Source organism: Leguminivora glycinivorella, chromosome 3 (assembly GCF_023078275.1).
Source record: "Leguminivora glycinivorella isolate SPB_JAAS2020 chromosome 3, LegGlyc_1.1, whole genome shotgun sequence".
Lineage (NCBI taxonomy): Eukaryota > Metazoa > Arthropoda > Insecta > Lepidoptera > Tortricidae > Leguminivora > Leguminivora glycinivorella.
Window position 1 is genome coordinate 1,587,705 of NC_062973.1, and position 15,199 is coordinate 1,602,903.

Genomic DNA, 15,199 nt, shown 5'->3' on the forward strand with positions numbered 1-15,199 from the left:
GCGTGAAGATCTTAATCCAACTGTCCTTTTTCAACTTATCCGATCCGATATCGGATGTCGGAAGGATTTCAATGGAAAATTCCAAGATGGCGTCTGTAATGTATTGGATATCGGTCGGACATCCGATATCGGATTGGATAATGTGAAAACGCACTAACGCTCATTGATTAATTGGTTCGTCGGACGATATTGTAGGAATTTATGAAAAATAGGTAAAAATAAATACACAAACGACTTTTTTACCTTTGACGAAAGTTCCGAAAAAACCCACCACGCGGCCGACACAAAAAACAAAATAGCAACCGGAAACAAAAATTTAAATTTCAAAACTCCCGCAAATAATTTACGATCAACTTTCTTCATGTCAACTTCCAAGAGCACGATATTCGAATCGTTTAATTTCAACGAATTTATCCTGCTAAGTATTTTTAAAACTTTCAGTTCCGCGGTTTTTATTTTCTTTTCGCAGGTTTTCGGTTTTGTTTGACTCATTTTGTGGTTGGTGTTGGACTGGAAGGGGTTGCCGTTCGCGGGAGGGTTTTATAAGCGGCGGTAATAGATTTAGACGCAACAGTAGCCTCGCATTTTCCGTCAATTGACCCAATTTATGACGTTGGGAATAGGGATGGCGCACGATACAGTACCTACAGCTGCACATAATTCCTATTGCATAGGGAAATACTTACCCTATTATTATTGACCCCCGACGCAAAAACGACGGGTGTTATAAGTTTTGACGTGCCTGTCTGTCTGTTTGTCTGTCTGTCTGTCTGCTCCAGAACTGATCTAGATTTAGTTTTTGACCCCCGACTTACCCCCGACGCAAAAACGACGGGGTGTTATGTTTATCTGTCTGTTTGTCTGTCTGTCTCTCTCTCTGTGTGTGTGTGTGTGTGTGTGTGTCTGTCTGTGGCATTGTAGCTCCAGAACGGATGAACCGATTTAGATTTAGTTATTTGTTGTTTGAAAGCTGAGTTAGTCGGGAGTGTTCTTAGCCATGTTTCATGAAAATCGGTCCACTATTATTTCGGGGGTTTTTTCAAATTTTTAATTTTGGAGTTTAAATATTTATAGGATCATTCTAATATCAATGTAAGCAAAAACTTACTTTTTACCGCAGCATTCAAGAATCATAAATGCAAAGTAGATACCTAAATAAATAGTGTTTATAATAGTTTCACCACGACAATAGTGGAAATGACTTATTTGACGGCGAGCGCGTATAATGAATCCTAAGCGTAGGGACAGATTCCAATGTTACGCCTAAGATTATTCCCTAAAATATTACTAATTTCATCATTTATGTAGTATGAGGACATTGTTTCTAATTTAAACCTAAGTAATAAACATGTGAAATATTATATCATGTAATATATTTAAGCTATTTTCCGAATAGGAGCGTGCAAACTAACTTCATTCAGCAGCACGCAGCACAGTTTATACTCCTTAACCCACGCAGCGCTCACGATTCTACGTGAAATAATTACATTGGTCGATTGAGTCTTAATACCTTAATACCTATTAATTGCTTCAGGGTAAAATGTAAAATCTAAGTTCGTGACACTAAAGTATTATTAGTTGTGTTATGTATCCCAAGTCCCAACTCTAACGGAGTCCTATCGTCTATTGTCCCATGCAGCAAATGGCGAGAAGATGCAATGGCTGTGAAATTGGAATTCATTATCGGCGCGCGACACCACAGCTGAGCCCATTGATGCGCGTGTATGAAAATCAATGTATCGTACAGTTTTATACCTATTTTATATATCCAAACCAAGTACAAACTATAGTTTACTATAGTAAGTAATCAGTTAAACGCCGTATGAAACTATAATTTTGTTTAATGGCCCCTGTACACACATGGCCAACGGTTCCACCAGCCCTTTGTGAAACCCCTTGGCCAAGATAAGAGCCGCTGTTTACACATTGGCGAACCAATCACTTGGCATTGGCTCTTCATGAAAGATGGACGTGTAATGAAAAAATCTAGGAAATTCTTGGTCATAGACGTTGTCAGAAAAAAAATATTAAAAAATAATAACCCCGTAGTAAAATTAAATTATTTGCAATATTAACAATTTTTTGAATATTCTGATAAGAACATTTATCTTTTTTAGGAAATACATTAAACATTTGCAAGGTTATTTTATTTCCTAAAATCTACACTATTATTGGCATAGATAAACTTATGGCCATTGGCGCCAAGATCCTTTGATGTGTGGACAAAAAACCGACACGAATCGGTTGGCCGGCAAGCGCAAGCGCCAACTGCCAACTTACGGCCAAGTAGCCCTCTACACACACGGCCAAGGGGGTTGGTGGAACTGTTGGCCATGTGTGTACAGCGGCCATAAAGATTTTAATTTAATTATTTCGGTTGCTACAACATATATCCTTACTATTTGCATAATATTTTCATGTTTTTTGTTTACGATACTGCGGTTATAAATTATCTCAAACAGGCTGAATGATGTCATTGATTTAGCTGTCAATTTGACATATGTGTCATGTCTGTCACTTCGATACAACGGTCGGTCTACGGTTTTTCGTTTAGTTTGTGTAGGTTTAACAATATTTTATAACACAAAGTGAATATAATCCAGAGAAAACTATGGCTTACTTGACGCAGCCCGACTACGTGAAGTACAAGTGCTCCTGCGGCCAACTGAAGCCTATAACTAGTCTCTACTTCTGTCGACACTGCTTGAAGATACGCTGCGGATTCTGTATTTGTCATGAGGTAACTGATTGTTTATAATAAGAATAAGCCTTTGAAAACAGATCAATAACTCCTCAACTTCATATACTTTATGAATTATGCCTTTAATATAGCGCGTATCAAGTGTAGTTGTTCTTTAAAGTATGTCATGTACTTGTTGGCAAACCGTGGACACACCTTTGCTTTTATGGTGCCTCTGCCGTGTTCACATTCTGTAACAATGGGATACTGGTCTGTAGATTGTAGATTTTTACGTAAATACTCTATTTTGTTATATATTTTGGTACTTGTTGATATCCATTAAGTCTTAATAAAATAAAATTAATTAAAGATGAACACAATACATTTCGCAAAGTTTCAGTGAAATATTGTATCTAATTTATTAAAAGTAACACACAACACTCTTGATTAAAAAAAAGTCAAACTGAATAAATTAATGTTTTTGTTTTATTCTCATTGTAAGTAAATATTACATTTTAAAATAAACTTTTATGTAATAGGCTAGTTTCCTATACTTAAAATAAAATATTTTAAGCAATACACGAAATAAAGCATCACATAATTAGAAGAAAAACATGGACGGTAGTTAAACATAATTTCTATTTAATAAGTCAAAGATAAAGATATAAAGTAAATGAGTTGACCGTGACGTCACTCCTCAGTATTTCATAGTAACGTCATATTAGAAATCGTTTTGACATTTCTTAAAAAGAAGCTGATTTGACTAGTAGGAGCCTAGCCTATTAAGCTAACTTAAACTGATATTTATTGTTGAAAGTCATAATGTTCTCCGCAATCACAGTTAATTACTTGAATTTATCCAAATTAATCACATTTAGTTTTAAATCGTTTTAAATCCTCCTCATACACTGGACTAGAATGCACTCGGTGGTGGCCACCTACACATATAACTGAGTGTATGTGGCTGTTACCAAGGCACTTTAATTAGAATTAGAATAAGTTTTTAAAAATGTATTTTGCTCACTGTATGGACTTTGGTCTGAAATAAAGATATTTTATTTTATTTTATTTTTTTATTTATTTTTAAATTTCCTCACTCACCACAGGTTGATTCCCACTACTGTGCCTACTGCCTTGAAAACATGCCATCATCAGAAGCCCGACTGAAGAAGAACCGTTGCAGCAGCTGTTTCGACTGCCCCAGCTGTTTCCACACGCTCTCCACCCGCGCTACGCTAGCCCAGCCTCGGCAGGACCCGGCGGCAGGGGCAGGCGGAGACGGGAAGGTTGGGGATGGCAAGCAGGCCAAGCGGGTGTATTACCTGTCCTGCTTCAACTGTAGGTGGACGGCTAGGGATGTGGGCATTCCGGACCAACCTGTAGGTGAGTTTTATCATAACATTTAGAAGATTCAGAATCAGATTCAGAAATTTATTTGCTGAAACATGGTATTTACAATAAGGTCTTAATACTAGGTATAACAGTTCTACATGTTCGGTCATAGCGACATGCAAATATTTTGTAGTGTAATGTGTGTTGCATGCATTAATTTAATGTCTACTTACTTATTAATTATTAGACAATCTTATTACTATCATTATCATTACTATCAATATATTATGTGTCATTCAGATATTCCTGAATACTGTAGTAGGCCTTAGAAGCTAAAAAGTTATACAAAGCTTTTTTAAATTCATGAACGCTCTCAAGTTTTAAAATATTAACTGGTAATTTATTATAAATTCGGGGTGCCATACACAAAATAATTTTTGATACAAAAGCTGTTTTGGATGATTTATAATTAATTTTCTCCTGTTGTCGCAGACTGTTAAATTTAGTGAACTGGTGTAAATTACATTTGACATACATTGAAATTTCATAAACATAAAGACACGGTAGAGTCAATATTTTGAGTGAAGACAGTTGCCTTTATAAGCATATCACCAATGTTATAAAATAGCGGTATTGGCAAAATTGTAGAGTTGTAGTAGAGTCGTAGGTTATATGACTATAGAGATAACATCTCTATTTGCCCTATTTGCGCGATTAATTACGAAACTTTACACTTCCCTGACACGCGCCTAAAAACAGACTAGAAGCATGACGAATAACGTGTCTGTCAACTTCTATCTATGTAACTTGTTGAGAGTATGAGGCACTGGTACCACCAAAAGCGTTTATATTTTGTCGCCGAGCGATGAACTAATAAATCGCTTGCTCTGTCTTTTGTTTCTATTTATTTATTTAAGCTTTTTTTTTGACGACCGGTCTGGCGCAGTCGGTAGTGACCCTGCCTGCTACGCCGCGGTCCCGGGTTCGAATCCCGGTAAGGGCATTTATTTGTGTGATGAGCACAGATATTTGTTCCTGAGTCATGGATGTTTTCTATATATATAAGTATTTATATATTACATATATCGCTGTCTGAGTACCCACAACACAAGCCTTCTTGAGCTTACCGTGGGCCTCAGTCAATCTGTGTAAGAATGTCATATAATATTTATTTATTTATTTATTTATTCTACATAAAGGATTTTCTTTTCGTTTATTTGTTTTTTTTAGTTAATTTATTATTGTTGATTTTCTTCTGTAGACCCCTTCTAGGTAAAAGCCTCCTTTTTTTTAGTATGAATAGGTAGACGTTTGATCACGATCACACCTGATGGTAAGTGATGATGCGGTCTACGGTGGATCGCGCTTACCTATGAGATACCTATTTACTCTTGCTTTAAAGAGACCTGGATTGTACTCATGTGGGAACACAGACTCAGGCAGGGCATCCAGGGACTCCTTGGCGGTTCGCAAAATAAATGTTGAAGCGAAATCCTATCCTCCAGCTGTTTCCATTTTACTTTATCTTTTGCCATGTCTCTTGTTTACACAGGAGCAACTATCTTTTGTTCGTTTTTAAAGCCGATTACTCACTGTTGGTAGGACCAGTGCTATGGTACTAATCAAGCTGGTATATTAATATTTGTGTATATTCCAGCATCGGGCGGCTGGCCGGAGCGCACCAGCCCTCACGCCACGCGCGTGAACCAACTCCTGGACTATTACAAGGCTGTATTACAGCAGGAGAAACAGGAGAAGATAGAGCGAGAGAGGAAGAAGTTCGCTGTCAGAGGGAAATACATCACGCTCACTGTAAGGACCTGCACGGGTAGCATGGTCGCGCGATAGACGATAAAATATCAGGCCGTCCCTGTCGTACTATTAGTAAGTGCGATAGGGACGGCCAAATGTTTTATCATTTATCGCGCGACCATAATTGCCTGCCTGGGGGCCGATTTTTGAGTCTCACTGTCACTAAAATACCGGTTGAAAACGGTGAATTGCCTATTATTTTCAGTGACAATTTTCTGAATTCGAACGCCGTGAGACTCAAAAATCGGCCCCCTTCGGGTTTTGATTTTTCTTGATATGCTATTTTCTTGATTATGGATCTACACTCTTTAGTTATAAATATCTGGGGTACTATTTAATTATATCACATCTTTAGATAAAAAATACAAAAACAAAACAAAAACTTTATTTCTGGCCGGGAGTCGAAACCCTGACACCTGCGATGTGCTTGCGAACAATAGTCCGACCTCTTACGACTGAGCTACGCCCAGCCGATGCGCGGTCGGCGAAATTAACGACCATATTTTGCGTTTACTAACGCGAAAGAAATCTAAAGCGAAAGGGATCTAAGGCTAAGCTAGATCGATTTTTCACCCCCAAAAACCCCCACATAACAAATTTCAGCGAAATCGTTAAAGCTGTTTCCGAGATCGTCGGTATATAAATAAATAATAAATATATAAGAATTGCTCGTTTAAAGGTATAAGATATAAGCATCAACATCGGTGGTTTTGGGTGCGGGAATGAATTCGTTTATTTATAGCTCTTTTTATAGTAACCTAAATTACTGAAATATAAATTAAACTATGTAACTGGCACAAAATATATGTAGAAATTTTAAAATAATATCTGTCTTCGTTTTCACCATTCTTGGGCGTGTAAATCATTCCCGCTCCCAAAACCCCGATGTATGGTTATAAGATAAGATAAGATAATCATTTATTTGTTTGCTACAATACACACCAAAATTAAACAATTAAAACAAAAATAAACAACTGTACTAAATTTGAATATCTTTGCATAAAGTTTGCTGTTGGTCTAGCATAGGATTTTCACGAAATTATCTCTTCCGCAACATGAGATTACCCATCCTTTTCTAACTTTATTCATAAAAAAAAAACACTCGCCCGAGAAATAGGCTACCCACCCTAGCCTATTTCTCGGGCGAGTGTTTTTTCTTCTTCATGGTTTTTAAGTCTCGCTGAGGTAGATTCTGCCAAAGTCTAGGTGTGGATTTTTAACTTATAAAAAAAAGAGTGTTGGTTGAAGTGGCTTTTGTAAGCTTTCTGAATATGCTGACATTCTGGCGCACAGTAATTTAAATGGGTAAAAAAAGTATTAAGCAACAAAACTATGGAAGTCTTCCTTTGAACCCAACGAAAAGTTGATTTCTAAACAAAATATAAATATATTGCTTTCAGGACAAAACAGGCCTAACAGGGGCGATGGCCCGCAGCATCGCAGGCCTGCCGCCGGCTGAGGGTTCCAGTCTCGCCCTAGCCGGGTTCACTCCTGCTGTCGCCAGTGAAGAAGTCGATGAATTACCTGAAGACGCCTTCACTAAAGATGTCAACTTGAATCAGAGTAAGTCACAGACCAACCCCTATAGACATCCATTACAAGACGACTCGCGGTCACCAGCCTTACTAGTATTTGCCATGATATAAGCGCGGGCGCTCGCCGTGCCCGATCAGTAGCGACCAAGTAACCGACCCGAAAGCAGCGCGTGTTTTTCGCAATAAAAAAATTGAAAAAGGGTATTTTGATGCCTTAAAGATGTCCACCTGTAGTGTGAAATGGTGTGGAAAGGTAACAAGAAGCTCAAATTTAAAAACAGACGGCATTACATTCCACAAATAAGTCATATTTATAATTTATTCAGAGCCGGCATAGGTCAACTTACACTGGCTACTTACGCGACTCCCTTTTCATCTGGCGCGACTGCCTGCCGTCCTTGAAACGACCAATCGCAGCGCGCTAAACACATTCCCCTCCCGCTCCTCGCGCCCCAAGCACTGGTGATTTGTAGGGCGCACAAAATTCACAATATTGGTACTCTATAGGAGGTTCTCTGTGGAGTAAGTTTTACTATTTATGAGACTATAAAAAAAACCCCCTTATTCATAAACGTTCACTAAAGTTATCAGGCCGATAAAGTTCGTTTGTCCCTTTCTATCACACCAATACGTCGGAAAGGGACAAACGAACTTTATCGGCTTGACAACTTTAGTGAACATTTATGAATAAGGGGGTAATACTTCATGTGCAAATTTGTGAACTTTTGTGAACTTTTGTAATTATTGCTTTGCCCAAAGGTTGACTGGTAAACAATGCCTTTCGCCTATTTTACACTGTGTTTCTTTTGTCTAATATTATTATGTCTACTATTCTCCCCAGTAACCAGCATGCCACAACGCCTGGCCGCGCCGGAATGGCAGCCGACCCAAGTGTCCCGTCTGCACCCCATCGCCAAACTACTCAGTGTCAAGCGGTCTCAGCGGTGCCGGGCTTGCGACCACAACCTTACCAAGCCGGAGTATAACCCTGGATCTATCAAGTTCAAGATAGAACTATTGGCTTAGTAAGTACTGATTTTAGTCGCTCTGTCTATCATGGAAGCAGAATATAACGCCTGGCCGCGCCCGAATGGCAGCCGACTCAAGTCTCCCGTCTATATCATATTAAATACGCCTATTTTGGGTCGCATAAACGTTTACTCGACCTTTATACGACCACACAATTTGGTCGTATGTACCTTTATACGACCTCAAAATTTTAGTTGGGTACACCCTATTGCACTATTTCAGAAACCAAATTTCTAACTCTCTATTTTTCCTCTAGCTACCACGTGCCCGAAGTGAAGATAATTTCCTGCGAGATCGTCCGTCCGGGCGGCAAGTCCACCTTACTGCTGAAGCTCGCGAACCCCACTCCTCACGAGATGACCTTGAGGATCCTGCAACCTTCGGAGATTCCTGCTGAAGAGGAGAAAGAAAGTGGATAAAGATACCAGTCTGGAGAAGAGTTTGGATAAGAGTCTGAAGATTGAGAAGGTAAGAATGATTACAAAGTTGGATATGACTTTGAAGTGACCCTAAGATTGCTGCAGCCTGCAGAGGTCTCTGCGGAAGAGGAGAAGTTCACTGGTCTGGACTCTAGAGCTTGGATAAGAGCCAGACGATTTAGAAATTACTAGCTTTTGCCCGCGGCTTTGCTCGCGTTAGAAAGAGACAAAAAGTAGCCTATGTCACTCTCCATCCCTTCAACTCCTCCTCCTCCTTCAACTCCTTCTTACTTGGTGGATATTCCACGAATCCGCACGAAGCGCTTTGCTTCTTCTTTTCTTAAGCGCACTGCCAAGGAGTGGAATTCCTTGCCGGCGGCTATATTTCCGAGCTCATATAACCCGGCAGCCTTCAAATCAAGAGTGAACAGGCATCTTCTGGGCGAGTTCATTCCATCGTAGGCCACGTCTTTGCCTTTGGCTAGTCTGTGGTCAAGAGTAAGCCCATTTATCAAAAAAAAAACCTCCACCTAAAGAATCACGTCAATTCGTCGCTCCGTTTTGCCGTGAAAGACGGACAAACAAACAGACACACGCACTTTCCCATTTATAATATTAGTATGGATATCTCGTATATTCCCGATACTGATGACTCACTCAACTGTCTTACTTGTAAGGAGATTTAAACTTTCGTTCTAAATCGATTGAGAATATTTTTTTTTGATCAGTTTTTAATTGAAGTCAAAAAGGCTTGTCAAGTTTTGCTTTAGGTGAGTTTAAAAAACATAAAAAAAGTTTTACTACAGTCTGTCCTGAAAGTCAAGAGTCGTGAAATATATTGGGGTCTAATACATTCCACGACTCTAACTTGACTTTTCGAACAGACACTATGATTTTCGTGTGAGAAAACTTCAAATCTCTCTTTCTTTTACAGCAAGAACCGAGCTGGAACCCCAAGGAACCACCTGCAGTCCTGACTCACATCACCCCGCCCGCTGTGACGCTCGCGCTTGCGCCCAGAGATGACGCCGCCGAGTATGATGATGACGCTCGTCACGAACCTAGCCAGTGAGTTTATTTCTATCCCAGTGGGCCTCAGTCAATCTCTGTAGAATGTCCTGTAATATTTATTTTAGAGATTTGCCAAATATTAGTTAAATATTCGGTATTCGGCAAGTTTTTCAATGTTCGTATTCGGCCGAATAATTCGGTTGCATTGCCGAATATTTACCGAATAAACAAAGTACATAACTAATGATTATCTTACGTATTCCATTCGATAATAAGCTCCTACTTTAGTAGCTTTCTAAGGAACTACTAAAAAGAGATAATTAGATAACTATGCGTCAAAATATAAATACAAAGTTGAAAAAACCGTAGTTTAAGAGTTGAGAAGAGTTCGGAGTTGTTTTAACTAAGATTTAGTTAAATCCACTAAATCGTAAGAACATATGTAGTCCTAGTAACATACCTCTATATAAACATTATAAATCATTTGATAGTTTTAATCTTAACATCTGCTTTCTAAATACGGCGTAACCGATTCGGCTGAATGTTCGGTTCGGTAAGAGGTGAACCCAATGTTCGGCCGAATATTCGTATTCGGCCCATCTCTAATTTGTTTTATCTTTTTCCAGCATAATCCTCTGGCGCAAGTCCAACAAGCTCGCCCTCCGCCTCGAGCTGGCCACCGACGCGACCGCCGCGGAGGGCTGCGCGGCGCAGACGGCGCTCGCGCTGGAGTACTCCTACCGCAACACCGTGCCGCAGCCCGGCGCTCCGCAGAACAGGGACCACACCTTATACACCACTCTTTATCTAGATCTAGGCACGGTGGGGGCAGCTGGCTTGTAAAACGAGATATCTCAAGTTGGTCGACAGCGCCATCTCTGGTTGAGTCTGACAAACCTATAGCACACCTCGGACACTGGCGATCAAATATGTGAAAGAGGCGCATTTCTACCACACAGTCTAAGCTCGTGTAGGTGAACGCGTACCATGCTTGTATGAGTGAAATATGTCAGGTCGACTATTCGCGTTTTTAATGGGTACTGTACGATAGTATTATACTGTGCCTATAGATAACAGTAGTGCGGCGCCATCTAACGTTTGCTTTAAAAAGTTTTTGAAAATTGGTGAATTTAGAGGTTACCGCAAAAAATATCTCTATTCTACATATTAATAGCATCAAAAATAGTATTTTCTTCGATCATTTTCGCCCGATTCGAGCTAATTACTCACGTGTCCACCACAGAAGGCTTCGCGACGCGGACCGCGCTCGCCGTAGACTACTTCCACCGCAACACCGTTCCTCAACCGGGAACTCCGCAGAAAATAGACCACACGCTATACTGTATTTAGACTTGGGAACTGTGGGTGCAGCTGGCTTGCAAAAATCTTTCATGTGTCAATACTCGATGGAGTTACATGAAAATAATCTTAACCTAAGTAGTTGTAAAACTTAACAATTGTTTTTATCGTAAAATTTACTAAGATAGTTTGTAACTTTGTAGTCAAAGCTCAACTATAAACAAATCGTGTGCCTAAAAATGTATATGCTTGTTAACTAAATGAAATTACTCACGAAATTCCATTCTCATTCGAAAGCTAAGTGTATGAGAGAAGTTAGTTTAGTATTTATTTTTATAGCTTTATAAAATGTATTTTTAAGTTTAGGAGGTGCAATGTGTTACCATAACTTTCAATACATTTTGAAGGTTATAAGTTTCTCAAAATTAAGGAATTTTAATGTTATATACCTTTTACCGGGAAATTAGTTTGAAACATCTGAAATTATGTGAAAAGTTTACAATTCCTTGTAACTTTATATAAAATGTATGCGAATAGAGAACGGACAGTCAAATAACCTCAGAGCCCATAATACTAGAGAGCGGACACGCCGCCATCGGACGTGTCGCAGTTGTTAGCGCATTGAGCATACAGTTGTCGTTGTTTGCGTGCGTGATGGCACTATGTTGCATAATAGCCCAATAGGAGCGTCCATCTATAAGTGTGTGTGTGTGTGTGTGTGTGTGTGTGTATTCAATACAAATCGCCCGCCATGTCCGATCTTCTTCCTTCCCTATATCTGTGCAAATAATAATTATATTATCATCAATGTAAAGTTAGTGATAACACATTCACCTACATTTAGCTTAAAGGGCAGTTCTCATCTTTTTAAAATGCTAGTTTTAGGAAGTACTTAAGTGCAATATGCAGTTTATTTTTATTACATGGCAGAGTCTTATAGTCATCTTGTATAGAAGTACAGTAAGCATCAAATAATTACTGCTGAAGTAGCCAAATGCATCGTAACACATTATCATTGTATTCTGAGATATTGGCTACTTTGACATCACTGTATATTTGATGCATACTCTATCTTTAATAAGTCAGCATATATATTATATATGCTATATATCGTCACTACTTTAAAAAAAACATATTTTCGTCTGTCAATGAAAAGAAAATTGTAGTATGTATGGAATGCATATAGACTTACTGCGTTTTAACTTTGAGGAGAAGCATGAGATACGAGATTTTTTCAAAGTAGTGACGATAATATTATGTATAACTTTATACAGTTTTATATGCACCAGGTGATACAGCAAACATTGTACCAGTTAACTGTAACCAAATAAAATGTTTTGCAAATGAAATAACGAGTTTTCTCTTCCAAAATATGGAAACTTTATTAAAACATTGACATAATATAAATGCATCAGAGGTACTTTGTACATTTAAGATTAACCAAATATACCCTTACTAAAATAATTGCTATTATCTTTATATCTAGGTATAACAAATCATAGTTTCAGGATAAAACAGATTACATATTTTGTTTGTACAGATAAAATAAATAAATATCTGGCATTATAGATAAACAGTCTTTATTTTAAAAAGGGTACACTCATTCATCGCCACCTGTAACTTTTTGCAGTAAAAAAAAACTAAGAACACAAATAATCTGAATGGAAAGACATTTGACATGTTGTGGAAGACATTTTCACCATTTACCTACACATTAATTTACCCCCAGTCCCAATATAATAAATTATTTATATTCTCAAACACATCCTTCAACCTGCTTCTTGGCGGAAAAGATTACATCATTAATGCCCACTCCGTCATAACTGCTCCCGACAACAGAAATAGGGAGGTTATAGTCTTTTATGTACTTCCGGATACCGTCCACCTCTCATAGTGCCCGATCACATACTGCGGAATGCATTTCTCTAGAATATTTACATGTGAGTCTGTTGGTTCTTCCGTTATATTAAGAATGCTTTGTATCTCTTTCATGGCTATTTGAAGAAGCTCCTCTTCTGTCACATTGTCTCCGAATTTCTCTTTAAACCATCTGCCACCCAGCATCACAGTGAGGACTGTGCCATTCTGGTCTGGGATGCAACATGAATCAAAAACTACTCCTAGTATAGGAGAGTTCTCAATGGGAGGCACAAGGAACCCAAATGCCGGTGTTATAGGCTGCTGAGTGGCAAAAAACAAGTTGACTATACCAACTGTGACAAATGGTATCTCATTTAGACTTTCAGCTAGCTGTGGATGTTGTTTTCCAACTAACTTAGCTAAAGAGTGTGAAGGAACTGATGAATAAACATGATTAGCGCTGAGCTCATCACCAGAAGCATTCCTAAGTACTACAGTACTGGAATCAACAAACTCTAGTTCCTCAATTTTGCTATTCATTTGGATATCCACATTGTTTGTCTTCAGATGGTCGTGGAGTGCTGATGGAAAGGTCTCCAGGCCACCCTTTATTGTGTAAACATTCCATTTCTCTTCCAGAGCCCTCTTTGCTAGCTCACTCAATTCTAGAGTATCTTCACTGCTAGGTTTAAACATGGATTTCATGAACCCTTTTATCACACCGCCATAACTCTGTTCCCATTCAAAAAGCGTTTTCATTAAGAATTTTACAGATATCTCTTTCGCGTCCCCGGCACATATGCCACAGATCATTGGAGAAATAGCATAGTCTGCTATCTCTTTACCAAATCTTCTTTCAACAAAATTGTAAATAGAGTCGTCTTTCATTTCTTTCTTAGGTTTTTGTTTTAAATCAGTAAACGCAGCGTAAATTAAAGGTTTCGAGAACGGTTGCTTAGTTTGGAAAACACCTTTTAGACTTGACGGGAGCAAATGCAGGCTGTGGTTTACATATATCATTCTATTCTTAGCAGCGGGGTGTTCGGGGGTGATGGGAGAGATGTGCTCGCTCAGACCTAGGTCTTGTATCATGTTTAAAGTGTTCAAACCGGTTGTACCTTTCGGGCGAATAGTTCGCGGTCCCTGCTCGAACACGTAGTCTTTTGTCTTAATCGACTTGATCCAGCCACCGCAGCTATTACTGGCTTCTAGCAGGTACAGCTTCAGGGCATTGGAAGTGAGTAAATTGTTTTTAAGAAGGTAATAACCCGTGGAGAGACCGCCGAGGCCGCCCCCGAGAATTGCTGCCATGTTTGTTATAAGATTCTTATACTAAATTAATAAGTCGAAACCGTGGTATTTCTTGAATCCATTAAAACGGTAAATATGTTTTAAATTTATTTAGTATTTTTTTATCGTAATTATTTTGCAATCGTAAATATCAGATAATTTGTTTGTGAACTGTCAATTTGACTTTGGCGTTTGACAGCTGAAAACTGACAGGCAAATGTTTTTTAGGGTTGCCCGATTGAATATTTTAACCCTTTCGTACCGATATAAAGCCCACCAAACCGATATATTGTTCAGGTATCGATACTTTCAAAGTCTCCATTTGAATATTAAATGAAAATGACTCAAAAACTATTGCAATTTTACATCCGAGTCATAGTAAAGACGTGTTTGGCAATTTATCTACAATAGAGTGTAATGCGTTTCAATTAAGAATACGAAAATGATCCTTTCATTATTATTTTAACAACAATACGTAGGCGTCATCGTGCATAAAAATATAAAGGCCTCATTAGATCCTGCGGTTCGAACCATTGTTCAAGCTCATTCGCACGCAACGCGCATTTAGAAAGCCCTATTAGTATTGTGCCGACGCCTAATTTCGCCGATGCAACATGATTGAAGGCACACATACTAATATATTATGCTAAAACTGTGCATACGATTAGTGCTCTGTGTAAATAAAGGATAATGTTGTTTTTATCCATCTGATTATTCAGAAGATGATGAAGTTTTACTATAGGTCAAACTCAAATCCCCCGACTAAAATTGTTTCCATAAAGAGGCAAATATGAAAAATGACAGGCTTACCGGCAAAATGTCTTCTTAAAACGCGTGCCTTCCAAAAACTTCAAGAAAAGAGCGTAAGAGAAGTTACTTCAGTTAAGTTTTCAAATTGTTTAAATTTCAATGATTCAAATAAATCATTCTTG

At 38.6% G+C, this 15,199-nt stretch overlaps 2 protein-coding genes across 2 annotated transcripts; one reads left to right on the forward strand and one right to left on the reverse strand.

The window, feature by feature from the left end:
- The first annotated feature begins 2,533 nt into the window (after positions 1-2,533).
- LOC125242774 (dynactin subunit 4) lies at positions 2,534-11,811 on the forward strand. Its single transcript, XM_048151709.1, is given in 9 exon segments — positions 2,534-2,740; positions 3,787-4,063; positions 5,670-5,824; positions 7,225-7,387; positions 8,201-8,384; positions 8,645-8,801; positions 8,803-8,856; positions 9,742-9,875; positions 10,445-11,811. Coding segments are annotated over 9 exon segments (1,470 nt in total). The 5' UTR covers positions 2,534-2,611; the 3' UTR covers positions 10,662-11,811.
- A 60-nt stretch (positions 11,812-11,871) lies between these two features.
- On the reverse strand, positions 11,872-14,440 carry LOC125242707 (protoporphyrinogen oxidase). Its single transcript, XM_048151605.1, is given in 2 exon segments — positions 11,872-13,001; positions 13,004-14,440. Coding segments are annotated over 2 exon segments (1,413 nt in total). The 5' UTR covers positions 14,289-14,440; the 3' UTR covers positions 11,872-12,873.
- Between the last annotated feature and the right edge of the window lie 759 nt (positions 14,441-15,199).